At 43.8% G+C, this 26,699-nt stretch overlaps 1 protein-coding gene across 1 annotated transcript in view; it reads left to right on the top strand.

Annotated features, from left to right (window-relative positions):
- Positions 1-26,699, top strand: part of LOC122810965 (E3 ubiquitin-protein ligase TRIM39-like) — a 218,378-nt gene that overhangs the window by 162,835 nt on the left and 28,844 nt on the right. Inside the window, exons 4-5 of the mRNA XM_044082493.1 lie at positions 12,873-12,895; positions 13,006-13,115. Coding sequence (XP_043938428.1) covers positions 12,873-12,895; positions 13,006-13,115 — 133 coding nt within the window. The remainder of the gene's footprint in view (positions 1-12,872; positions 12,896-13,005; positions 13,116-26,699) is intronic.

Below are 26,699 nucleotides of genomic sequence, written 5' to 3'. Positions count from 1 at the left end.
GAGGGATGAGTAGAGAGGAACAATGACCTCTTTTTTTCTGGAGGTGAACCCCTTTGTAATGAGGTGTGCCATGTAGAAGGATTTCCTGACTACTGTGGTGATGTGATTATCAAAGGAGAGACTACTATCCACCTGTGTCCCAAGGTCTCTTATCACACTTTTGGTGTTTAGTAGGCTACCGCCTATGTGGTAGTTCATGGGTACAGTTTTTTTCCCAAAGGGGATGACAATGCACTTCTTAGCATTGAGCTTGAGGCCATGACTTTGACACCAAGCATCAGTCTCAGTGAGGCCCCTTTGTAAAATGTCCACATCATTAGGCGATTCTATTATGGCACCTAGTTTGCAGTCATCTGTGAACTTCATTAGCCAAAGACCTGCTGTATTAGCCTGGACTTCTGAGAAGTAGATGCCAAACATGAGAGGACCCAGGACAGAGCCCTGTGGTACTCCACTTGCCACTGGTCTGAAGTTGGATTTGGTGTCAGCTGCTTTCATTGTGTGGGTTCTGTCAGTGAGCCAGTTGGCCACCCATCTTGTGACATAGGGATTTATGTCCAGTCTAGTGAGTTTATCTATAATTCCAGAGTGGGGGATGTTGTCAGAAGCCTTGGCGAGGTCAAGATAGGCTGTGTGTACCACATTACCCTCGTCCACGGCTCTGGTGACTCCTTCAAAGAAGTCAGTCAGGTTTAGGAGACATGACCTACCTTTTACAAACCCAAACTGACTGAGGTCAAGAGATTGGATGTTATCTATGTCCTTGTTTATAAGCTCCAAGATGATAAGTTCCATGGCCTTGCAGACCAGGCTCGTCAGGCTAATGGGGCAGTAGTTCCCTGGGTCCATGGTGGGACCCCCTTTGTGGAGTGGGATAACCATCGCTGTGCACCATTCAGTAGGCACAAAGCCTAAAGTGAGGCTATGATTGAACATGGTACTTAGGTGGGGTGCCAGTTCATTCTGTAGTTTGTGCAGAATGCCGCCTGGGATGTTGTCAGGTCCCATGGATGTTGTGCTTTTGGCTTTGGAGAGTGCAGTCTTTACTTGTGCAGCCATGATTACAGGGGCTTTACATTCTTCTGGTATAGTGATGGGGCCTTTGGGGGGCTGAGGGGGGGTTGAAGTTTGCACTGAACCTATCTGCCAGGATGTTGGCAATATCAGTTAGTTCTGTATATCTAATGCCATTGTGCTGTAGCTCAGAGCAGATCTGAGTGTCGCCATTGAAATTCTTGACATAGCTGTAGAATACTTTGGGGATGTCATTAGAATCAGTGATGATTTTATTTTCGTAACTAGCTTTGGAGGATTTTATGAAGAATCTCAGCTTCTTACTGAGGCTCACCAGAGAGTTCCTGCAATCAGGGGATTTTACTCTTTTTTGCAACAACTTCTTCCTTCTGTTGTAGAGTTTGTTTATGGCAGAGGACCACCAGGTTGGCTCTGTGAGGGATGGCACGATCCATGCACTCGTGTATGTGCTTATACAATGCATTTGTATAGGATTCAGCAGTCGTACCTCTAGTTTCCATCTGTATGGGTGTCATGAAACTTGCCACTTCTGTCTTAAGAAGCACGAAATTGGCTTTGGAGAAGCTTTTTATGGTGGTTTCCTTAATGGGGGGGGGGGGGTGGGATATTGATATCTATGGTGATTAGCTTGTGGTCGGATCCGACCAGCGAGGAGTTGACCTCTGGTGTGGAACATTGGTTGCCCATATTGGTAATGACCAGATCCAGGATATTGCTGCCCCTGGTGGGGGTATGGAAAAGCTGATCCAGGGCGTTGGAATTTATGAATTCTAGAAAGCATTGAGCAAATGAGCTATATGAGTAGTTTTCCCAGTTGATGGTGGGGTAGTTGAAATCGCCCATTATTACGGTATTGGGCTGTACCTTAATATTACCCAGTATATCGTGCTGTGATGGCTTAGTGGATCAGTACTGTGACTGTAGTGTAGAGGGTGCCGGGTTCACTACCTGCAAAGGCTGGTTACTTTTATTGGTTTAGGGTGGCCTAATGGTTAAGGTGTTTGCTTTGCAAGCACAAGGTGCAGGGTTTGAGTCTCACAAGGGTTAATTGGCTAGGCTTAAAATGGCTCGCAAGGGCAGTGAGCTTAGTACTAACCTATGAAATGTGATGTGGGCATCCTGGGGCATGGTGGGGGATCTAGAAACAAGCTACAACCTGGATTGCAGTCTTGCCAAGTATTAGTTGTACTTGGATAATTTTAGCTGCATTATGTTGAGCAACTAGCCTGGCGGTGTGGATATCCTTAATGAATATGGGCACGCCTCCACCTTTAGTGTTTTGGTCCAGGTTAGGTGGCCGAAAGGTGTGGTATGATTATAGCCTGATAATGCAGGGGTGCTCTCTGGAGCCTTGAACCAGGTCTCCATCACTGCACAGATGTCGATGTTCTCCATTTTAAGGAGTGCCTCGAGTGAGTGCATTTTGAGGTTTAGACTTCTAGCATTGAGTAGCATTAGCCTCAGATTTTGCTTGCTTATACCTGCTATGGTGGTGAGTTTGTCATTTGAACATTGCCTAAAAAAGGCACTATAGGGGTGGCAAGAGCCTTAGCCAGTATCCAGAATCCGAGGGGAGACAGGTGCAGGCAATCTCTGTCAAAGCATTGTGGTCTGTCGATCATGCAGTCCCAGGTAGACAGACACTGGATCCCTTTAGAATGACACCAGAAGCTTAGCCAACTGTGATGGCAGGCTGCTACTCAGGGCTAGGGTCATACCTGCATGGGCTAGATGATCCAAGAACTCCTCCATGTCTCTTTTCATGTAGTCCAGGGAGGTGTGTCTTAGGTCATTCACACCAACATGGACAATGACAGAGTCATATTTGTACTTGTTGTGGAGTGACCTGAGTGCTTGCATTATGTGGTGGATCCTGGCACCTGACAGGCAGCTGACAGTACTTTTCTCCTTGTTTAGGCTGATGAGTGGGACATCAGTGTGCCTGACTATACAGTCACCTATGACTAGTGTGTTGGGTACGTTATTTTGCCTTATGGGCTGAGGTTGAGTGGCACACTGATTTTTGTGGGCTATGTGTCATTTGGGTAGTGTTGGGGGATAGTGATTGCTTGCATTTCAGCTTTGGAGATCTCTGTTGCCTGGGCAGATTTTTATTTAGAGCCTCTGTGAATGTAGGTGTGTGTTTTGTGTTACTATGTGTGGGTTTAGGTGGTGTAGGTTTTGATGGATTATATGTTGAGTGTGGTGACTGTCTAGTACAGTCTTGACTAGAGAGAGCTTGGCTTCCAGTTTGGCTGTATAAGTGCATCTCTCACAGGTTGTAGTGTTGGGTGGTAGGAGGAGAGGGTTGTCAGTGTACATGAGGCAATTGCTACATTGCCCCAAGATGTCCAGATTCATCAGGTGGACAGGGGAAAATACCGGGAGCTGGCCCTTAGACGTGCCTGGGTAGGTGCTTATTAACTTTAGTACTAAAAACTGTTTTCCTTCTAACATGTGAGGAAAGTTGAGTGCTGCAGTAATTTGTAGATTATTTAGTGCTTGCAACAAGTTTTAAACAAGTGCTGAGCACAAAGAAACAGTTTTGAGTGCTAAAACTAGAAAACTGGCTAGTTCTATGGGAAAATTAGAAGAGCAGACTTTCTGGCACAGAGAATAGTTTAACCCTAGTTAAATGGCGCTGCACGAAATGCAGAACGTTGCAAACACGGGTTTTTAAACAGAAAGATTAAAGGGATAGAAATAGCCCAAAATGGCCAATAAAAACTACAGAGTCTGAGCTGAAACCACTCCTCCAGTGACAGGCTGCTCAAAGCTCGCCACTCTCACTGATGAACAGAGAAGCTTCCCTCTATTTTAGTAAGGTCTGGGCAATGCAAAATTACAAAGCCCAGAATTCAGCAAAATCTGAAAACTGGACTCTACTGGTTATAGAAAGTTGGGAAACGAGTAGAGAAATAGTTTTTTTTTGTTTGTTTGTTTTTTTTTTTTTGTTTTTTTTTTTTCAAAAATTAAAACAGGTACAGTAAAACAGATACAGTATTCAAATCTGAACAGTTAAAAAGTGCCAAAAATATACTTATCAGCTGAGAAGCGCAGTCAGTCAGAATACAAGGAGATTTTTTTTTTTAGTAAAGTGCAAGGGGAGGAAGGAGGAGCAGAAGATAATTTAAGGTTAAGAACGTAAGTGGTTTAGCCTTCTCAAATGTTCTCTGTGTATTAGGTAGAATGAACACTAGACTGGGAGGAGTGTCCCAGATCAAATTTACAGTAGCGGTGAGCAACTGCAAATCCACCAACTATAACAAACACCACAGGAATAAGGTGGGTGGGATGGAGAAATTCAGTTTCAATACAGATCAGAAGCAAAAAACAATGCCAGCAAATATATAAAATAATTCAGTCAGGCAAAAATTAAGACAATGCAGAACTCTGAAAAGAAGTGCCAACTTATCAGCGATATATTTCCAGATTTGTTAAGAGCATTCTTCAGTCGGAACACAAGGAGTTTCTAACAGTGCATGCAGGAATTTACAAATAGGGACTATTTTTAAATCAGCAAGCCTTGAAGCCATCAGATAAAAAAGCTGTTAGACCAGTTTTATAAACTTTAACACCACCACAAGAATAGGGGGTAGGGGATCAGTTTCAGTACAGATCAGAAACATAAAAACAATGCCAGCAAATATATAAAATAATTCAGTCAGCAAATATATAAAATAATTCATTGGTGTATACTAGACTAATGACCACTGGGGCTCTTATAAGCCTAGTCATGAATCCTAAATGTATCCTGCGAGTACTTGTAGCTTGAAGGTTATTTTAAGAGATCTATATACCCTTGGGCAGTTATATAGGCTGCCTTGTCCATTAGAGGCATAGGTGCTACACCAGAGGTGAATTTTTGATTTCTCATCCACTTGTCCAGGATGCACTTGAATACATTTAGGGAAGAGCTCTGCTTCACATGGATGGGAAGCCTGTTCCAGAAAAGGATAATTCTCTGAGATGCATACCTATCCCTCCAACATACCCTATTTATACTGCAAGCAAGGTTAAAGGTGGATATGCAAATGGGTCTTCATAGGTTCATAGGTTCATAGGTTTATACTAGGCTATCTGCCCGAGGGCATTTATAAGCCTAGCCCATAGTTTTTTGTGGCTTACGCCACCCCATAGTTTGGAGAAACTATGCCCATTATTTAGCTGTGCCTCTGTCGAGCAGTGACACTGAGGTAACCCCTGGGGTGTATCTGCGATCTCCCATCCATTGGTCAAGATTCCTCTTGAACAAGGCCAGCGAGGTGCTCTGCCTCACATAAACCGGGATTTTGTTCCACAGCATAGGGAGTCTTTGAGTGATGAATCTATCCCTCTAGCACATCCTATTAATAACCGTGTCGAGGTTTAAGTCACCCGCCCTTGTGTCTCTGAGGGATCTAGATTTTTTGAGATGAAGCATATTCATCAAATCTGGGTTTGACATGGCCTTGTATGTCAGGCATAGGTCACCTCTGAGCAAGCGACGCAACTGAATATAACTGGAGTTCTTTCAGTAGCATAAGACAGATTTTTGAGACCCTTTATCCTTTTGGTGAGGAACTTTTGTGGCCTCTCCAGCTGCTGCAAGTGTCGGGTCAGATACATTCCAAATGGGGCATTGTACTCGATCATTGGTCTGATGAGTGATGAGTATAGGGAGACTATGACTTCCCTTGATCTAGATGTGAATCCCTTCATGATAAGGTGGGCAATGTAAAAGGTCTTCCTAACTACTTTAGCAATATGAGTGTTGAATGAAAGGCTACTGTCAACCTGGGTTCCCAGGTCCCTAATAACTTCTTCTGTGTTCAGGGATTGCCACCTATATGGTAGCTAGGGGTAACCTTATTTTTCCCGAAGGGTATGACTATGCATTTCTTGGCATTTAACTTGAGGCCATGGCTCTGGCACCAGTTATCCGTTTCTGTGAGACCCTTCTGAAGGATGTCTGTGTCGGATGTGTTCTCAACTACGGCGCCCAGTTTGCAGTCATCTGCGAACTTTGTCAGCCATAACCCTCCTGTGTTTGCTTGTACTTCAGAAAAGTAGATGCCAAACAAGAGTGGGCCCAGGACTGAGCCCTGTGGGACACCACTTGTGACAGGCTTAGAGTCTGACATGGCGCCAGCAACTCTGACCCTGTGGGTTCTGTCACTGTCTTTATTTATGAGATCCATTATGATCCTTTCCATGGCTTTGCAGATCAGGCTTGTCAAGCTAATGGGACGGTAATTTCCAGGGTCGGTGGAGGCACCGCCTTTGTGGAGTGGGACCACAGTCGCCACTCCCTGGGTACGTATCCGGAGGTGAGACTAAGATTAAACAGCTGTCCTAACTATGGGTTTAATTCCTCGTTGAGTTCATGGAGCACACAGCTGGGGACACCATCAGGTCCCATGGATGCTGTTTTATTTGCCTTGGAGAGAGCAGTTCTCACCTGAGCGTTGGAGATGTTTGGGGGGCTACAATCATTTGGTATAGATATCTCTTCTTTAGGCTGGGAGGGTGGGGAGAAGTTTGCACTGAACCTGTCAGCCAGTATGTTGGCAATGTCTGTAGGATCAGTAATCTTCACATCATTTTGAACTAATTCTGAACATATCTGGGAGTTTCCTCCTAAGTTTCTGACATAGCTAAAGAATGCTTTATGGTTGTCTTTAGAGTCCTTAGCTATTTTTTTCTCAAAATTAGCTTTGGATGATTTTATGAGAGCTCTTAGCTTTTTACTTATAGTGATCAGCGGTGTCTTACCTTTTAAGGATTTTGCTCTATCTTGTAGTAGCTTTCTCCTTTTATTGTAGAGTTTGTTTATGGCTGGGGTCCACCAGAATGGACGCTTGCCTTTGGTACAAAGAGTCTTTGTTTTGCTTGGGATTGCCTGATCCATGCAGCCCTGCAGGTGCTGGTAGAAGGCATTTGTAAGTGATTCAGCGGTTTGAGTAATGTTAACCACCGGCTCAGGGCCTTAAAGGAGACCACACTAGTCTTTAGAAGTGTGAAGTCGGCTAGAAGTTCTTTACTGTGGTCTTTTCATTTCAGGTGGGGCGGGATGAGGACCTCCAGCGAGATTAGTTTGTGATCAGATCTCACCAGTGAGGGGTATACTTCTGGCGTTGAACATTGTGCTCCCATGTTCGTGATGATGAGATCAAGTATGTTCTCTCCTCTTGTGGGGATGGTGACTAGTTGTTCCATGGCATTTGAGTTTATGAATTCCAGGAACTTTTGGGCTAGAGTGTTTGGGCTTGAGTAGTGCTCCCAGTCTATATTAGGGTAGTTGAAGTCACCTAGTATGATGGTGTTCGGAGATACATTTATCCCTCCAGTGTTTTCAGGAAGGCCATGTGAGGTTCCTGAGTTTGCGAGGGTGGCCTGTAACATGCTACAATTTGCAGAGCAGTCTTGCCTATGGTTAATTGCACCTGGATGGTTTCTGATGCATCGTGCGATGCCACCAATCTTGAGGTGTGGGTGTCCTTGATGAATATGGATACCCCTCCTCCTTTCTTGGTATTGTCCGAGTTTTGTGGCCGGAACGCATGATATGAGGTAAAACCTGATAGTGCTGGGGTGCTCTCAGGAGCCTTGAACCAGGTTTCTGTCACAGCACAGACATCGATGTTCTCCATACTGAGAAGGGCCTCGAAAAGTGCATCTTGAGGTTGAGACTTCTGGCATTGAGCAGCATTACCCTTAGTTTTTTTTCTTTGTTTTGTTCTAGGGTGGTAGGTTTAGAATTTGAGCCTTGCCTAAAAAAGGCACTATGGGGTGGCAAGAGCCTTTGCCAAAATCCGAATCCCAGGGTGACAAGTGCAAGCCATCCCTTGCGAAGCAGCATGGCTTGTCCAGCATGTCATCCCAGGCAGACAGACATTGGATCCCCTTTGAATGACACCAGAGTTTAAGCCAATTGTTAAAGCTGATCATCTTATCTCTGTATTGTGGCATCATTCTTGGTGAAGGTAGGATACTGCTCAAGGTCAGGGTCATACCTGCCTGGGCTACATAATCAGAGAGCTCCTCTATGTCTCTTTTCATGTAGTCCAGGCAGGTACGTCTCAGGTCGTTTACACCAGCGTGGACAATGATTGAGTCGTACTTGTACCTGCTGTTGAGAGACCTGAGTGCATGCGTTATGTGGCGGATTCTAGCACCTGACAGGCAGCTTACTGTGACCTTCTCCTTACTCAGTCTGGTGAGCGGGATGTCAGTGTGTCTGACTATGGAGTCACCAATGACTAGTGTGTCTGGCATAGTGTTTGGCCTTAAGGGCTGTGACTGCTTGACACTCTGACTGTGTGGTCTATGTGATGCAGGTGTTGTGTTCTGAGGTGGTAGTTGTTTGGGTGTCTGCTTTGGTGGCCTCTGCTGTTTTGGTAGATTTTTGATCAGAGCCTCGAGTATGTCTTTGTGTGTTTATGTGTATGATTTGAGGTTGTGATGGTATTATGTGAGACTGGGTCTATAGTGTGTGTGGTTACCTTCTCCTCCTGTCTGGTCTTGCCAGTCCTATGTTGAGAGAGCTCAGCCTCCAGTTTGGCCGTATAGTTGCATCTCGCATGTATTTGTGTTTTGTGGGAGGAGGAGAGGGTTGTCTGTGTACATGAGGCAATTGTAACATTGCCTCAATAATCCCAGGTTCACCAGCTGAGCAGGAGAGGATATTAGCAACTGATCCCTCGACATGCTAGAAGGAATAGACAGAAAAACTTAAAAAAAGGTTTTGGGGATGTGGGTGACCGAGAAATGGGGTTTGCTTTTTTTTGGGGTACTTTCTATAACAAGAGTGCTGTATCGAGGTGATAAGTACTGTAGGAGCAAGTGCTTAGCTATACGGATAGAGAATAATCTACTTGGGAGTCAAGTAGAGATAATTTATAGTTGTAGGATACACTAAATAGAACAGTAGTACACTTTGAGGAAGGTAGTTTTAAGGGAAAATTTGAAGAGTGAACTTTAGGTAGCCCTAATAGTTTAAATCTGCTAACCGGCGCTGCCCTAGTGTGCAACGTATGCTTTATAGCAGGGGGCTGGAAAAAACAGGAAATGACCCAAAATGGCCAACAAATTACAAGTTGCTGCTTCTAACCACTCCTCTGAGGACAAACAAGCAGCTCAGTACTCCCCACTCCCACTGGTGAGTAAAGAAACTACCTCTGGCCACACAAGAAAATGGAGGAACACAGAAACCAAATACAAAGCCCAGGGATCAGCAAAATCTGATCACTGGAACAACTAGCAAGTAAAGTTTAGGAAAGGAGAAATATTTTTTTTTTTTTTTTTTTCAAACAGACAGGAAAAAATGCAGTAAATGCTTTGTTTTTGACTAAATTGCTATCAAAGGCTGGTACACTTGAGTGTATTAGCCTTGCTTGCCAAGCAAAGTTCACCTGTCAACAGTGTGTAGGAAACAGGATACAGAGATGGGATATTGAGGTGATCTGTGCAGCACAAGTTGTTAATGCCCTGTATTCTTTTTGTTAGAAACCTCTATGGATGTTCTATTTGCTTCATGTGTCTGGACCAAAGGGGGTCTTGTACTCAATGATGGGTCTGATGAGGACCAAATACAGAGAAAAGATGACCTCCCTGGACCTAGATGCCATACCTTTGCATACGAGATGAGCAACATAGAATGATTTCCTTACTACCTTAGACACATGTTGGTTAAAAGCCAAGTTACTATCTACATATGTTCCAAAATCCCTGAGTCTACTCTTAGGGGTGTGTTGTCACTAAGGTAATTTCCTAGGTTGCCTGACTTCCCAAAGGGTATGCATTTCTTGGCTTTCAGTTTTACACCTTGGTTTTGGCACCAGTAATTTGTCTGTGTTACCCCTTCCTGTAGAATATTGGTGTCTTGGGGGATTCTATGACTGTTGCTTGTTTGCAATTAACTGCAAACTTAGTCAGACCAGATGTTCTTGACTTTGACCTTGACTTCAGAGAAGTAAAAATCAAAAAGGAGTCCACTCAGCACCAACTTCTGAAGAACTTTACTAGTGACAAACCTCTTTGTGGAGATGGTCTCTCCTATTCAAATTTCCTGGGTCCTATCTGAGAGCCAGCTGGCTGTCCAGCACATAACATAAGGGTTTATGCCAAAGTCCATGATTTTGTTTACAATGCCTGAGTGGGATATTGCATCAAATGCCTTAGCTAGGTCAAAGTAGGCAGTATGCACATTTTTTTCTCATCCATTTCCTTGGCAACTTTTCAAAGATGTCCACCAGTTCACTAGCCATGATCTGCCCTTGACAAAGCCAAACAGGACTGGATCCAGTGTCTGAAAATTCGCTATGCCATTATTAATTATTTCCTTGATAATTCTGCCCATGGCTTTGCATATGAGATTAGTCAGGCTTATGGCTCTGTAGTTCCCTGGGTCTGTTGGTGAACAGCCCTTGTGCAGAGAGATAACTGTTGCAGTCCTCCATTTGCTTGACACAAAACTTGTCTGGAGGCTATGGTTAAATAGTGACTTCAGCAGTAATGATAGCTCATGCTTTAGGCTATTTAAGTGGCATCCTGGGATGTTACCAGGGCCCATTGTTGTGGTGTTCTATACCTTAGATAACACATCTAGTACCTGCTCCCTAGTGCTAGATCATCATTAACCCCTTTTTTCCATATTTAAATGGGATTAGTGTGTCGAGTCAGCTGTCACCATCTCTCTTAACTCAGTCGCAGTTAGCCTAGTGGTGTAGAAATGTGATGCTCACTATGAGTTATTTCAACTGTGGCAGCGAACAGGATGCAGAACATGAACTGTGTCAGACAGAAGGAGCACAATGAGGCGTCTTTCACAGGGTGGACCCGAGTTCACCATTTTCATTTCCTCACATAAGTCCTACAAGTGTTGCTTGCATCATTCATGAAAAACAGGGAAACCTATGAAATCTAGTGGCTTAGTAGCAAAGTACTGTGGAATCATAAGCAAATACAGACCATGCATTTTATTCATCAAGGCAGGTGAAACTGATATATCAGCAACTCATCTGAATACTCACTTTTAAATGAAAATCATTCCATGAAAATAGATAAGCTGACACTGCAACACCCTAAGACAATTCTAACTACAAAATAATTCTACAGTTGCCAGGTCTATTACACAAAGGGTTAAGCCCTATTTGCACCTCAAATGACCCACCTTTAACTAGCAGTAAGGATGCTGGCGGGACCAGGCAGGTGGGGATGGATGTGAGTGACCAATGCCACCTAACCAGTCCTTGGGGGAGAAAGGAAGCTTGATTCACTATATTGGTGATACATGCAGGAATGCAAGTATATCATGTGCAGTAAGGCATCTAGCATATCCACTATGCAAATCTGTGGATAGGATAGCACAGAGGTAAGGTATACATGGTAGTTTGCATGCAACCCTTGACAGCAGCTATGGTGGAGAACACAAGTTGCAAATGTGTCAGAATAGGGCAATCTGCTGGATCAGCACACTGGCCTACTCCCAAATATTTGTCTCTCATCTCCAACAAAGAATGAATGTGATAGAGAGCTTTCCTCTGATGGAGGAATAAATGAGTCAACTGGGTGAAGGAAGGAGAATTATTGGGCTGAACCTGCAGACTCACAAAAATACTAATAATTTTACATTGCATTTTATTATATATGTATCTGTTGCAAACTCCATACTTTCCTAGACTCACTCTCAATATAAACATTAGATGATTCATTTTCCTGCCTTTTCAGAAAATATCTTTAATAAGCAAAAGTAAAGTAAAAAACAACCATTAAAAGCTTCTATATGCAGCTTAGAAAGTGTATGGCATGTGAAGCAGGAACTTCTGAGACTTTATCAAATAGATTCAGAAATGATTACTGGGCCACTGACCCCAGGAAGCCTTTTTAAGCCTAGTCATTCTTCCTAAATGCAACTAACAAATTTTGATACTGCAGTTTTATTTTAAGGGGTATATGCAGATTTGGGCATAGGTGCCAGACCAGGGCTAAACGTCCTGTTCCCCATCCAGTTGTTCAAGTTATACATGGATTTGGTTAGGTAAGAACTCAGCTTCACTTGGATGAAAAGCCTGTTCCAAAAAAAGAGGTAATCTCTGGACATATAGCAGTCCCTCCAACACATCTTATTTATGTTGCAGATGTGATTTAAGTCCTTAGATTGGATAATTCTGATGCTATTTGTTTTGTAGATGTGCAAGGAGGGATCAGAAGATGCTTTGTAGGCCAAGTATAGATCGCTTCTCAGCAATCTGTGTAGGACATGTTGTTGAGACCATGTATTCTTTGTGTGAGTAGTCTTTGTGGATGCTGCAGTTGTTGCATATGCCTGGTCATCTACATACCAGAAGGGGTATTGTACTCACTGACTGGTCTGATAAGGACAGAGTACAGTAGAACAATGACATCTTTGCACCTAGATGCCATACCCTTGCTTATAAGTTGCAATATAGAATGATTTCCTTAATGTTGTGGACATATGATGGTCAAACGGCAGGTTACTGTCTACATGTATTCCCAAATCCCTGACCAATGATTCTACTTTTAGGGGTGTATTATCAATGTAGTAGTTTCCAATGGAAGCAGTCTTCCCAAAGGATACTATTATACATTTTCTGGTATTGCGTTTTAGTCCATAGTTTTGGCTTCATTTATTAGTCTGTGTTAGGACTTCCTGGTGAAACTAACATACTTTTAAGGACTCATGCAATAATGCTGTCCTGAGTAATTAGGCAGAAGCAGTTTGGTCTCCATACTTGACATTTTTTTCTAATATCCTCACTTTTTGTATGAAATAAATGTCTATAATATTTTTTCCTTTTTTCATACATTATTTGTTTATTTTCTTTTTCCTTTAGGACACAGAAGACATTTTTCACAGGTGATTAATCCAATTCTGTATGCCTATATCAATTTATACATTATTTTTGATTAGTAACAATGAAATGCAATAATTGTAATCGTAAAGAGTGTTTCTTTTATTATTTACAGGTGCAGTGCAGTTTGCAAAACAATGCTTGAAGAACCCCCTGTATTTGATATTAATAAATATTGCTTTTCATTATTTTTGTGGAAAGAAATGTTGAAAAACTTCAAACCAGGTACTGCAAACTATAACATTTGTACTTATTTACTTTCATTAAACTAGCATATTATTATTTTAATTTTATTTGTTTAGGCTTTGTTAAAACATAACAGAATAATGTGGAAAGGCTGAAGCAAGTATTTCATATAAAGTCAAACCACTCTTATCTGGGCTATAATATTTATAAATAATTTTTAAGGATCTTTGAACAAACTGCATGTAGTAAATTAAAACTGAATCATGGTCAAGCATATAAAAAATCACCCTTTGAAATATAAGTTAAGGTAGTGTAGTGTAACTTTAACAGTATATGGCAGAGCTAAGACGTTAATCTTTGCATTGTTTATATTTGCCATCAGCAGTTCCAAAGTACAAAGTTTCATATATGTCATCATTACAGAGTAAAATCATTGCTTTATTCTGTATTGCATAAGCCAGAATTGTTTTGACAATGGCAAGGATTCACGAAGCCTCAGTGTAAGAGTTATAACTCTTACACGGAGGCTGCAGTTAAACGGAGTGATGTCAGCATGCTTTGCATATTCATGAGAGCATGCTGAATCACACCTAAGTCTAACACGGTCCGTGTAAGACAGTAGGGGGCATGTCCGTAGGCCGAGCCCTGCAAGCGGACATGCCCCCAGAAGTGTAAAAGTGCCCAAAGTAAACACCAACAACAGAGTCCACGGAAATGTGAATAAACACAACACAACACATGCCCCCACAGACTATGAACATAAAATATATAAATGAACATGTTATATATTTTTTTAAATTGTAAAGATGTTTAACCGTGAGTGCGCCATTTGTCCAGGTGTGCCACAGCTACAGTTAGCAGTCAGTGGGAAAGCATATAAGAACTAAATATGCAAAATAAGCCAGGAAGCAATAGCATAGTGCTAGAGATGTTGGCTGAAAAGCAGGCCTTCATGGTTCGAGCCCCCACAACACCAATTTTTTTTTTTTTTGCAAAATAAGCAGGAAACAAGTCCCTGACAAATATGTACACATAAAACCACAATTTATGTAAAATGTAATGAAATAGCCCATTTATATTGAAGAAATGTGAGGTAACAAAAGAATAAAAAATGCCAGATGTGCTCATAGCTGAGCTACGGTTTAACAGAGTGAGTGCATCTGCCCGTAGATAAGCAGTGGTTTAACTGGTGCAAAATGAGTGCCCGTAGCTGAGCAGTGGTCTAACACGCTAAATCTATGTGCCCCTAACTGAGCTGAGCATAATATGCGTGCTGATAGCCAAATGAGGCTTAAAGCAGCATACCCTGTTTGTGCGGAGCTGAGCATCGCGCAAACAGGCTAACCGACGGGCAGCGTTGAGCAAGCCGTATCAAAACTGCCTTTACACAGACACACCCATCAGCATGTCTAGACAGTCATGAAAAATAAAAAGCAGTGGCCAGGTTTGAACCCAGGATACTATACACCATAGTCAAGGTACAGAACCGCTAAGCCATGACAGCAGTACCTTTAAATGCAATAATAGCTAATATATAGGAATGAATACAAACTAGAGCATGACAATGCAGGTTTACTGAAGTTGATACAATTCCAAAATGGTCAATCACAGATATGTGTGGGAAAAACGGACTATATAAGCCCCATAGGTGGGAATACACAACATAAACGATTGTAGAACTGACCTGCAGGCATAATGACAGGAGTAGGAGAGGGTAGTTGCTTTCAAGCACAGAGGTGGGGTGTTGAGGAGTCCAGGTACATGGTCTGGCTCCTAGTCCATAATCATGAGGCCCAACTCATGCAGGGCCAGGTCCTCTGGGGAGCATACAGGGCCGAGGCGTGGGACCGGTTGGCTCATGATCTCACCAGTGCCACAGGGATTCCAAGGACTGGTGAGCATGTCCGTCACCACCATGCGGACCTGAAGAGATGCAAGCAGGACCAACTGAACCTTTGGATCCAGGAGGCCCGGCAAACACCCAACGCCCCACTACTGAGTAAGTAACATTTAATTATGTATGTAAGAAATTAAACTAGCTGATATTATGGAGATGTGTATTCCAATATTACTTCATTTATATTACAGCTGCAGGTGTCCGTTCTGCGAACCGCAGAGCCTATGGCGATAGGCTGGTGTGGTTGTGCCACCAGGCAGGTCAGTAATCCACTACCAGTAACTGTAAAGAAATATAAAAGTATGACAGTCAGCAAAAGAGTGCAGTGTAGTCAGTAAGGAATAAAATGTGCAAGTAACAGTGTGAAAGTGTCTGCAAGTATTGCTTGATTACAAAAGTGTGTTTCAGCCTGTAAGTTAAACCGAAAAATGAAACTTTCTGACATATATTCTGAAATAAAAATGCCCTACCTGTAAGAAAATAGTACACAACCTGCAGCAGGCTGAAAAGTATAGCTGCAGAAGATGATGAAATCACATGTGTGAAATATATCCCTGTGGAAATACTGAAACATGACAGAAGTGAGACTGCTGGAAAGGATTGTAATAACTATAGGTAAAACATGTCAATAAAGCCTAGAAGTAAGTACCATCCTGAATAGTAAAATGAAAGCAAGTGAGAGAGTGTGAGAAAGTGTCATGAATCCAGCAATACAGTAGTAATAACCCCTGAATAAAGTATACTGCAGTCAAGACAGAATGAAATGCATGTGAGATTCAAAACCAAACAGCAAAATCTGTTCAAAGTGTTGCTGCATCTGGAATGTGTATCCCAAAATCTGGATATGTTGCTCTCAGTCTGCAATATGCAGATAGGATGATTGTCTGATATACCAAACATCCACACTTGTCTACAGCTATATAAAGCAAATGTAGCAGGATGATGTAGCTGAACAAAGCTAGATATGAATGTGTATGAAGAACAATAAAATGTATATTGATGTTGCAGTAACAGTGCTATCACCAAGTTGAAATAGTTATCATATAGGAAACTGTAGTTAGAACAGTAGTGTGTATATAACTGTAGCTATTAGAAATGTACAGCATATGTATTGTTATTCGAAGGTGTTAATATTACTTTCTTTACCCCACCCTATAACCACATATAACCCATTCCACGTGAAAATTGTATGTGCAATCACAATTAACACCCCTGGATGTTTGTCCTGTTGGGTCATATATATTTGCATGTCCGTTGATGCATCTGCCCTGTTCATACATCCACACCTGATGGCCTGTTGCCATCAATTAACCCTGCATGTTGTTGGACTGTGTATTTCTGTTCAAATTATGCATGTGTTATGCACGCTGTTCAATGATGTGAATATCTGGGTGTTTGGTTAATGGGAAACTAATGCATGCTGTTACAACTAATTGTGAATGGTATTATATGTCACTAACCCAAACTGTCATGACATAATGCAAAACATAGGACGACAGGGAAGGTGGGTTCCAGCGGACCCACCTCTCCCACCTCAGCTGCCGAGTACACCTGGCACTAGTGCCGAGTCCGGACCCTCCTCTGGTGGCCCTGTGCCACCTGTGGGTGGAAGCGCTGCAGGGGATGGGGCTCACCCCCCCTCTGCAAGTGTGGCCGGAGGAGAACCACCACTCACCCTCTGTAGCGTCCGGACTGTGGTGCGTAGGGAGATTCGGGACTCTGTTCTTGAGCCCCTATGCCAGCTCGAGGCATGGGTGGCACAACTAACGGGCATGCCTGTTGCCCCACCTACACAGCCCCCAGCACAGCCCGGTCCTGGACAGTGAAGGAACAGTGGCAACTGCCTATGGGTGGGGATATCAGTTCCACTGTTGCCATCTGTGGGCTCATGGGCTCTGGATATCCAAACCTCCATCCCCATCAATTGTGTAACCCCCCCACACGTGTCATACACCACCCCTGTATGCATCTTGTTTGTCTTGTCTGTTTACCTACCCAACCTACCTCCCCAGCTGTACCGACTTCCTTCACCTGACATACCACTCTCACCTGAAAAAAAAGGGCACTCTGTACCCACAAAAAAATTATGCCCCATACATAGCTGCCCATTCCGCACACATGTCTGCTGGACATGGAACCTATCAATTACAATTGGCTGTATAACATGTATTATTGTTGTCCTGACACCTCTCTCAGGGGTGGAAGGTTTCAAATGTCACACCAAATTACATACATATGCAGAACTGTTGCTGATGAAGAAATGAGCAGCTATGGCCCTTACCTACATCCCTCCTGCAAAACCCACGCTTGTTTCCCTACTGTCTTACCCTCTTTGTGACCCCTTTTTCACCACTTTTCTGTCTCCCCATTTTAATTTCTTTCAAAGAAAATAGCATGGGTGTGCGCAAGAGTAAGCACGTTCAAGCAGTTGTAAGCAGATGTGCGCTGAGCTTAATGCCAGTGTACATGCGTGAGCTCCGCACAAACCAGCGCTAACCCGGTTACAACTGCTTAAAAGTGCCTTAGTCACTTTGATTGACAGGTCTTGTAGTCAGTTCAGAAGCAAACTAAAATCCCACTGGCAGTCCTGAACCCAGGACCTTAGAAACAGTAGCCTGCATGACTTACCACTAAGCCATGACTCTTACATAAGAACACTCTGCTAAAATAAATATATCATGTAATAGTAGGAATGAATGTAAAGGGAATATAGATGTGTAGTACACAAAGCATGCCATTTAGAATTACTATCAAAACTAGTGGATTTCCATAATAGTAGTGTGTGAACAGAAACAGCCATGCTAGTTGGTAGCTAGTAGGTAATAATGTCACTATAGCACCTTGCAAGCCACACACATACTCACAGCAGGATAACCACTGCCCATACCCCACAACCTCTTACAGGAACACATCTGGACCAAGTAATAAAATATGTGGAGCAAAGGCCCAAAACCAGGGACACATTACAAATAATGTTACAACAAACGCAGACAGTTCAGAGAGTAACAGGGTCTGCATTTTGTGGGATGTTTGGAAGGGTATGAAGTCTGAAACTTGAATATTTGTCACCATATTCTGACTTGAGCCCAGAGTGATTTGCCAGAAAAAGGTGCGCATGAGATATTGACCAAAATATGAGGCAGAAATGTGGACATCCTGCAAATATCTGTACACATGATGGGTCTGACACCACCATATTTGAATAGTTAAGAGCCTAGACATAGCAGCAGTAAATGACTTACAGGGATGCCCCACAGACTCCATGTGAAATGTACAAACAGTAGGCAGAAAGGTGTAACACATGCAATGGTAACCATTGAGTCCTGAAAGTATTCACCACTTGCATGGCAGAAAAAGTGTAGTAATACATATGCTCATGCTAACCCACAGTCACAACTGCAGCATACCAGACATTTTAATGGGTGTACCCCACTGATATGTACCATTCCATGAGGCAGATAACAGATGAACCTGAAAGTCTCTGGGGCCTGCTCAGCAGCATACTCAAATACCCTAATAGATGTCAAGGCCCACACCATGGCCAGACCACACTGCATGCTGTAACACCCTAGCAGATATAGCAAGTATTCCAAGGTGTGAATGTACATGGAAAATAGGAAAGCTACAGCAGCACACTACAGTCAGGACACCTAGCAGGCATACAAGTAGTGACTGTAAAGGGCAAATATTGAAGCCTTAGCAACAAGGTGCAAGCAAAAGTGAAAGGAAAGCACACACACACACACATTAACAGTAGTAGTAGTTGTAGGTGTCAGTGTACATACACAGTTAGTACAGGAAACTGGAGAAATGAATGGAGGAATGTTAATCTACAACACAGCTGGAAATATGAGAGAGATACCAACCTTTACACTCATAGAACAGTGTCCACAGCATAACAGCATGGTCCCTGCCCTTAAAATCTGAAAGGGCTACGCCTATCTCACATACCTTTTTATAGCACTGTTCTGAAATCACAGTGAGAACTGCAATCAGTACACAACTGACTGCATGCAATTAGCAAATGCTGGCTAACAATTGGTGCAGAGGCCATCACATGGGCATATGCAGATACCTACAAAAGTATGCTGTACTCCCAGTCCACACATGCAATACTTTCATTGCACCCTGAGAAGGACGTGAGAGACAGACAGACAGACAGAGAGAGAGAGACAGAGACAGAGACAGAGAAAATTGCAATTAAGCAGACACAAACAAATTGTTCAGCAACAGCCACCTGAAAGCTGACAACTGGGAAGTGGAGCAGCAGGACAGAGAACCAGACGGCAACACAAGCAGCTGTGACAAACACAGGTAATGTAAAGTAATACTATAAAGGTCTACATACTGTGAACCCTCCATATGTGTCATTGGTCTGTATCCATATGTATATGAAGATGTGTAAAGGGCAGGGGACATACAGCAACTATCAGTGAAGGCTGTACATACATTTGTATGTGAGAGCATCTATGTGCACATATCAATGTTGGTTGATTGTAGGTTGTAGTGCCATGTACAAAGTAGGTTTCACAGTTATGTATGTTTAGCAGTATGTTAGTGTGTGTATACAGTATGGTAGACAAACATGTTGATATACCTGTCTATCATATGGATACGTATGTATGTCAACATATGTATGTGTGTATATATATATATATATATATATATATATATATATATATATATGATATGCATATATGTATACATACATAGAGAGAGAGATGTAGGAATACATAGACAGATGTAGATAGAATATTGTACAAACATATATATGTAATGCACACATACAGATATAGATATATGTAGATACATATACATAGACAGACTGATCTGACTATCTACAGGTATGACTGTAGATGACGACCTTCAACACACCCTGTCCCACCCCTCTGTCACTCTCACCCCTCTGTGTCCCCCCTTCCAAATCTATAGCAATATATGTACATCAATATATATATGTGTATATGTATACAGACATATATATATATATATATATATATATATATATATATATATATATATATATATATATATATATATATATATATATATATATATATCTATATATATATCTATATATATATATATATATATATATATATATATATATATATATATATATATATATATATAGAGAGAGAGAGAGAGAGAGAGATGTATATAAATTCTGAGTGAGGCACATGTGTACAGATGTATTGCAACAGGTGCCTGGTGACAAAGGCATGGAGTGAACACCAGTGTCAAAACCAGAGTACCATACCACATTTCAAATCACCTACACCAGTAACCACCAGATATGTGATTGGCTGCCCACCACTGCATGTGTCAGGGGTGAACAGGGTCATAAATGTGTACAATAGTGGCCCCAATGATATTCACAGTGGCACACTATCCCTGGAATACCTGCACATGGTATGTGTCAGCGAACATGGTGTGTCAGCTATGGACATGTAGGTCGGTGTACCCCTCCACACCACATAATGGATGCCATGGTATAGACCTCACATGACAGCTACAGATATGGAGAAGGACAGAGTGACATGTACAACACTGTGACAATGCACTCAAACACATTACCAATGCACAGTGACTGACAACACCACAGAGTACACATATACTACCCACATAGAGGTTACCACTCCCAGATTTACATATGTAAGTCACACCCATGACAGATGTCCAACAACCATAGTAACACCTCACACCATCCACAACCTAAATGACTGCTGTGTGTCGTCTGTGCCACTGCAATAGAATGCAAATGTGGAGGTAAAAGTTCCTACCCACAGATAAGACATACCCTGCAATAAACCACACAGTGTTAAGAAGCAAGACTCCCCATGAGTACATGTCACACATACCCTTGCTGAATGTTAGTCAGATAGGTAATATGCCATATGAGTCACCCTGTGTAACTGTGTGAAAGCAGCGGGTACCATCACACCACATGTGTCACAATGGTCAGGGTAGCAGAACAGTACGCTGCTGTAGTCCCAGGGGCAACAGCATATTGTATAGTATTGTATTGTAATGTAATGTATTGTGTTGTATTGTATTGGTATGTTGAGGTGCCTCCTTCGTGGAGTGGAACCACTGCTGCTGTGCACAGTGTACAGGTACATATCCTGTAGTCAGGCTAGTGTTACATAGCACTTCTATATGTGTGTTTAGCTCCTGTCAGAGTTTATGTAGCATGCAACTGGGGATACCATCAGGTCCCATTCATGTTGTGTATTCTGCTGTCCTGAGGGTGGCTCTCACCTGGACATCTGTGATGACAGGGAGGTTACAGTCAGCTGGGATAACTATGTCTTATTTTGGGGGGTGACACCTGCACTGAACCTGTCTGCCACAATGTTGTCAATATCTGTGGTGTCAGTGAAATATTTGTTGCTGTGTACTAACTATGGGCATAGAGGATGGATTCTGACCAGGTTGCTAACATAACTGAAGAAGGCCTTCTGGTTATCTGTAGTGTCCCTCTTGATTTCCCTCTCAAAGTTGCCCATGGATGTTTGTATGATGGAAAATAGATCCTTACTAGTGCTGCTCAGACATGCCCTCCCTTTATGGAATTATGCTCTGTCTTGCAGTAGCTTCCATCTTCTGTAATACAATCTGTCTATGGCTGGGGTCCACCAGACAGGATGCTGTCCCTTTGTGGAGAGTGTCTTGGTCATATATGGGATTGCATGATCCATGCATTCTCGGAGATGTCTGTAGAAAGCAATTGTGTAGGGGTCAGCATTGTGGGTTGTATCTGCCACTGGCCTAGTGGGCTGAAAGGATACCATGTCACTGTTACAAAGTGTAAAGTTTGCATCTGTAATGTTATTCACTATAGTCATTTGTGCTGGTGGTGGAGATGGGATATGTATATCCAGGGCAATCAGTGTGTGGTCAGCTCACAGTAGTTGATGATGTAGGCCATACAGTACCTAGATACAAACCCCCAGAGTGAGGAGGTGCTCTTGACCTGAATCAGTGTTCTGACTGCTGGGGTTTGGTAGTATGTCATATGGAGTGTGCCAGGTACTGTTGCACAGTTGCTGGCTGAGCACTGATACCTGGCCATTTACATCTGTATCCACCAATAGACAGACAGATGCTATATATGTGAGATATGTTGTATCATAACAGTCGAGTAGCATGTGTAGTATGTGTGCCAAATTCTGCTGACATATATTGCTGATATCAGGTTATTTTCTTTCTCAGGTACATGGCCCACCCGCGGAATCCCACTTATTCCACAGCTGAGGATGAGGAGATACACCAGAGCCTGGTGCGGTATTATGCAATACTCTTTTCCCGCACCAGCCAGAATCAGCAGGAGAGGGCTGCACTGTGGCAAGACCTTGTCCGTCGGGTAAATGACATAGGCACGCATAATAGGACATATGAGCAGGTACGACATCACTGCAGTGATTTAATCAGACATGTCCATCAGCGTGCGTCGGATATCCACAGGCAACAGGTCGCCACAGGTGGTGGGGTGGCTACACATCCCCCACTCACCAGACTGGAGGGACTACTCATGAGTGTAGTGGCTTCAGTCTGCCAGCAACAACAACAGCAGCAGACATGCATTATGATAGAGGCTGGAGCCACGCAGCAGCAAGACAGTGAATGTGCAGGTAATATGCCATATGTATAGTTGACTGTTGTGTACACTGGTAGTTAATGCATGTGTGAGGTGTGTCCTTGGTTTGTAGCTGTCACCATAGTATTTAATGTGCAAGTGGGATATCCTCAATATTAGCAGCTGACCTGTGAAAGGTGACTGTTGTACTACTGACCTGTATCATACTCAGTAACAATGGCACAGTTGTGCCCACTGACATTAGTTTCTTCACGTCTGCAGGTCCCTCTGGTATAACAGCAATGCAGCCTATCCATGCTGGTGAGTGTGTATTAACAATTCCTGTAATAGTCTTGATAGTAATAGTACTATTTGGCTCACTTAGTAGTGCTCTTTGTATGCATGTAGTTGTGTCTGTGTCTGTGTGTTGATATCATGCATACTGAGTACTGTACAATTGTGTGAAACTGTGTGCATGTGTGCATGTGTGCACCTGTGCATGTGTGCATGTGTACATGTGTGCACCTGTGCATGTGTACATGTGTGCACCTGTGCACCTGTGCATGTGTGCATGTGTGCACCTGTGCATGTGTGCATGTGTGCACGTGTGCATGTGTGCACCTGTGCATGGGTGCATGTGTGCACCTGTGCATGTGTGCATGTGTGCATGTGTACATGTGTGCATGTGTGCATGTGTACATGTGTGCACCTGTGCATGTGTGCATGTGTGCACCTGTGCATGTGTGCATGTGTGCACCTGTGCATGTGTGCACCTGTGCATGTGTGAATGTGTGCACCTGTGCATGGGTGCATGTGTGCATGTGTGCACCTGTGCATGTGTGCATGTGTGCACCTGTGCATGTGTGCACCTGTGCATGTATGCATGTGTGCAAGTGTACATGTGTGCACCTGTGCATGTGTGCATGTGTGCATGTGTACATGTGTGCACCTGTGCATGTGTACATGTGTGCACCTGTGCATGTGTGCACCTGTGCATGTGTGCATGTGTGCACCTGTGCATGTGTGCATCTGTGCACCTGTGCATGTGTGCATGTGTGCACCTGTGCACCTGTGCATGTGTGCATGTGTGCATGTGTACATGTGTGCACATGTGCATGTGTGCATGTGGGCATGTGTACATGTGTGCACCTGTGCATGTGTACATGTGTGCACCTGTGCATGTGTGCACCTGTGCATGTGTGCATGTGTGCACCTGTGCATGTGTGCATGTGTGCATGTGTGCATCTGTGCACCTGTGCATGTGTGCATGTCTGCACTTGTGCACCTGTGCACGTGTGCATGTGTGCACCTGTGCATGTGTGCATGTGTGCATCTGTGCACCTGTACATGTGTGCATGTGTGCACCTGTGCACCTGTGCATGTGTGCATGTGTGCATGTGTACATGTGTGCACCTGTGCATGTGTGCATGTGTGCATGTGTGCATGTGTACATGTGTGCACCTGTGCATGTGTACATGTGTGCACCTGTGCATGTGTGCACCTGTGCATGTGTGCATGTGTGCACCTGTGCATGTGTGCATGTGTGCATCTGTGCACCTGTGCATGTGTGCATGTGTGCACCTGTGCACCTGTGCATGTGTGCATGTGTGCATGTGTGCATCACTGGTAATGTGTAGACATTGTAAACTGTGTTTCCTGTTTCCCTCCCACAGGTTCTGGTGCTGCTCTGGTGTCATGTAGCAGGGAACCTGAATCAGATGCTGTGGGTGCTGATAATGATGACATCTGTGTAATGGCACAGGAAGGTATGCCAGGGTCCGCCATTGGTCAGCCGATTGACAGTACACAGCTGTCGACCCCATCAATGTGCACAGTTATCCTGCCAATACACTCTTTGTCACCAATGTCCCTAGGTGATGGACAGCATACAGAGGGCATTGACCAGGGTAATGTGGTATCTGTGGCACATGCCTCCCCACACAGCAGCCATGGGCATGGCCCAAAGATGGTACCACACAGACAGATGTCCAGGGGTTCTCGTGGGAGCATCCGTGGGCGTACTGCCCCTGTAAGACGTGCCCACAGAGATCTTACAACCTCAGCTATGTTTCGGGCTGTCATGCAGGCACAGTCACATATGGAATGGTACACCAGACAGGGTTTGAGGGAGCTGACAGCATGTCGCACAGCCATGACTGACAGTATGCGTGACATTGCGTCTGCCATCCGTGATTTCACCGATGTCATAGACAGACGTGGGGACATATTAGACCGGTTCCACAACTACATGTCCATGAGCCAGGGCGATGGTGGGCGGTTGAGGCATCGACATGGCCGTATGCCAGCAACAGCAGCAGCTAGCAGTCTTCGCGGATGAAAACAGGGCCGCGGCTGCCCCCGTAGTGCCAGCAGCAGCCCCAGCAATGCTGGGTCTGTGCTGTCATCAGACCACCCCAGGAGACCATGTGCACATGGCTCTCGCCAGGCCCGACAGGGATCTGTGTCCAGTCAACGAACACCTGCTTCTGATGACAGTACCCAGTCTGGGTTGGTACCGGATACGGTCCATAGCACCCCTGCGAGGCACAGGTACCGTGTCCGGGACACTGATCTGTATGACCTGGCAGGTACAGTCTGTGGCTGTCCACAAACACCAGTATATGGCAGCCATGAGGTGGAACTGTGCATCCATACACACATGCAAATTGACAACACCTAGGGCTACCGCATACATGCACACACTGCATCAACATTGCCCCACCTTCTACTGCTGTCCCTCACCAACACACATACACATACATGTCAATCGGTGGTATCGGTGGCTGACTCAGGCATACCAAGTTCACACCCTGTGCATATGATGAAACTGTGCCACCTCCTGCAATCTGTAACAACTGTGCAGGTACAGGTTAACATGTTGCTGATGCACAGGGTGACCACATAGATGTGTAGTAATAGTATCATGTTGTTAACAGTACTGTGTGCTGAATTAATTGTGGGTATATCACAGCATGCCTGATGCAGTAAGCGTGTGATTGTCATGTACTGTTGTCTACACCCATGGTAAGTACCATAGTGTATCATCTGCACATGTTGGCATACTGGTGGTAATGATGTCAACAGAAGGCTACATAGGTAGCACAGGGGATAAGGTAATGAATGTAGTAATACGCAATGATGGACATGTAAATTGCAAGTGGCATGTTGCCCACACTGGACTCTGCAATGCAGATGTTTGAGGATGTTGATATGTTTGCAGTACTACACGACTGGTACAGGACACACAGGAGCACCCTAGCACTGCATGCTCACATCTCATACCATGCTAGACAGCCCCAACACAAAAAACTAACTGTCACAGGAGAGAGAGTCCCCATATATGTCAGGGATACTGTGGTGGCAGGCCAGGTAGCATACATCCTACTAACTATGGAACCACTGAGTGAAGGCTCAGTGTCTGTTATTTGACATGTGTATTACTGCAGGTATGAGCACATGGGTTTCCATCCAGTTATTGTACATCCTGACAGTACATGGTCTGTACACTTGTGTGCGCTGAGACTGGACCCTAGCCATCTGACCCGTGTATTTCCATGTACATGTGCATAGTGCCTGCATATTTGCAGTGTTACCTACTGGAAGTGGTACAGCGTGTTTGTTGAACAATGGACTACATGCAGCCCTGTTTACTGTAGCTTTGTTTGCATGCATGTTTGCTTGCAATTACCCTGGAATACTGATCACACCTGCAATGCATAGCTATAGAGCTTCTGTGGACTCTTAGTGCCATCTGCATAGCTTACTATATGTATGTCCATGTCCCACTTGACAGGATGTCACTGTTTGTCCTGCTCACATGTACATTGCCTGTGACACAGTGCATATGACTTACCTGGCATGTGTCCACGTGAGCAGTCATATATGCTACTGCTAACTAATCACAGGCACTACACCTTCACATATTCATCTTCCGTTGAACTACCTGCTTCACTAGGGACGGCCTGCACCTGTCACCCCTGGGCTTTCAGATATTGGCAAAGGCTCTTGCTACCCCCATAGTGCCTATGTTAGGCAAGGCTCAAATGACAAACCCACCTTCATAGGTATCACAAGGTATAAGAAACTAAGAGTAATGCTACCCAATGCCAGAAGTCTAAACCTCCAGATGCATGCACCCGAAACTCTC

Source organism: Protopterus annectens, chromosome 9.part0 (assembly GCF_019279795.1).
Source record: "Protopterus annectens isolate FY-2018-M chromosome 9.part0, PAN1.0, whole genome shotgun sequence".
Lineage (NCBI taxonomy): Eukaryota > Metazoa > Chordata > Ceratodontiformes > Protopteridae > Protopterus > Protopterus annectens.
Note: the sequence above shows the minus strand (reverse complement) of the source record. Positions and strands in the feature narration are given on the sequence as shown.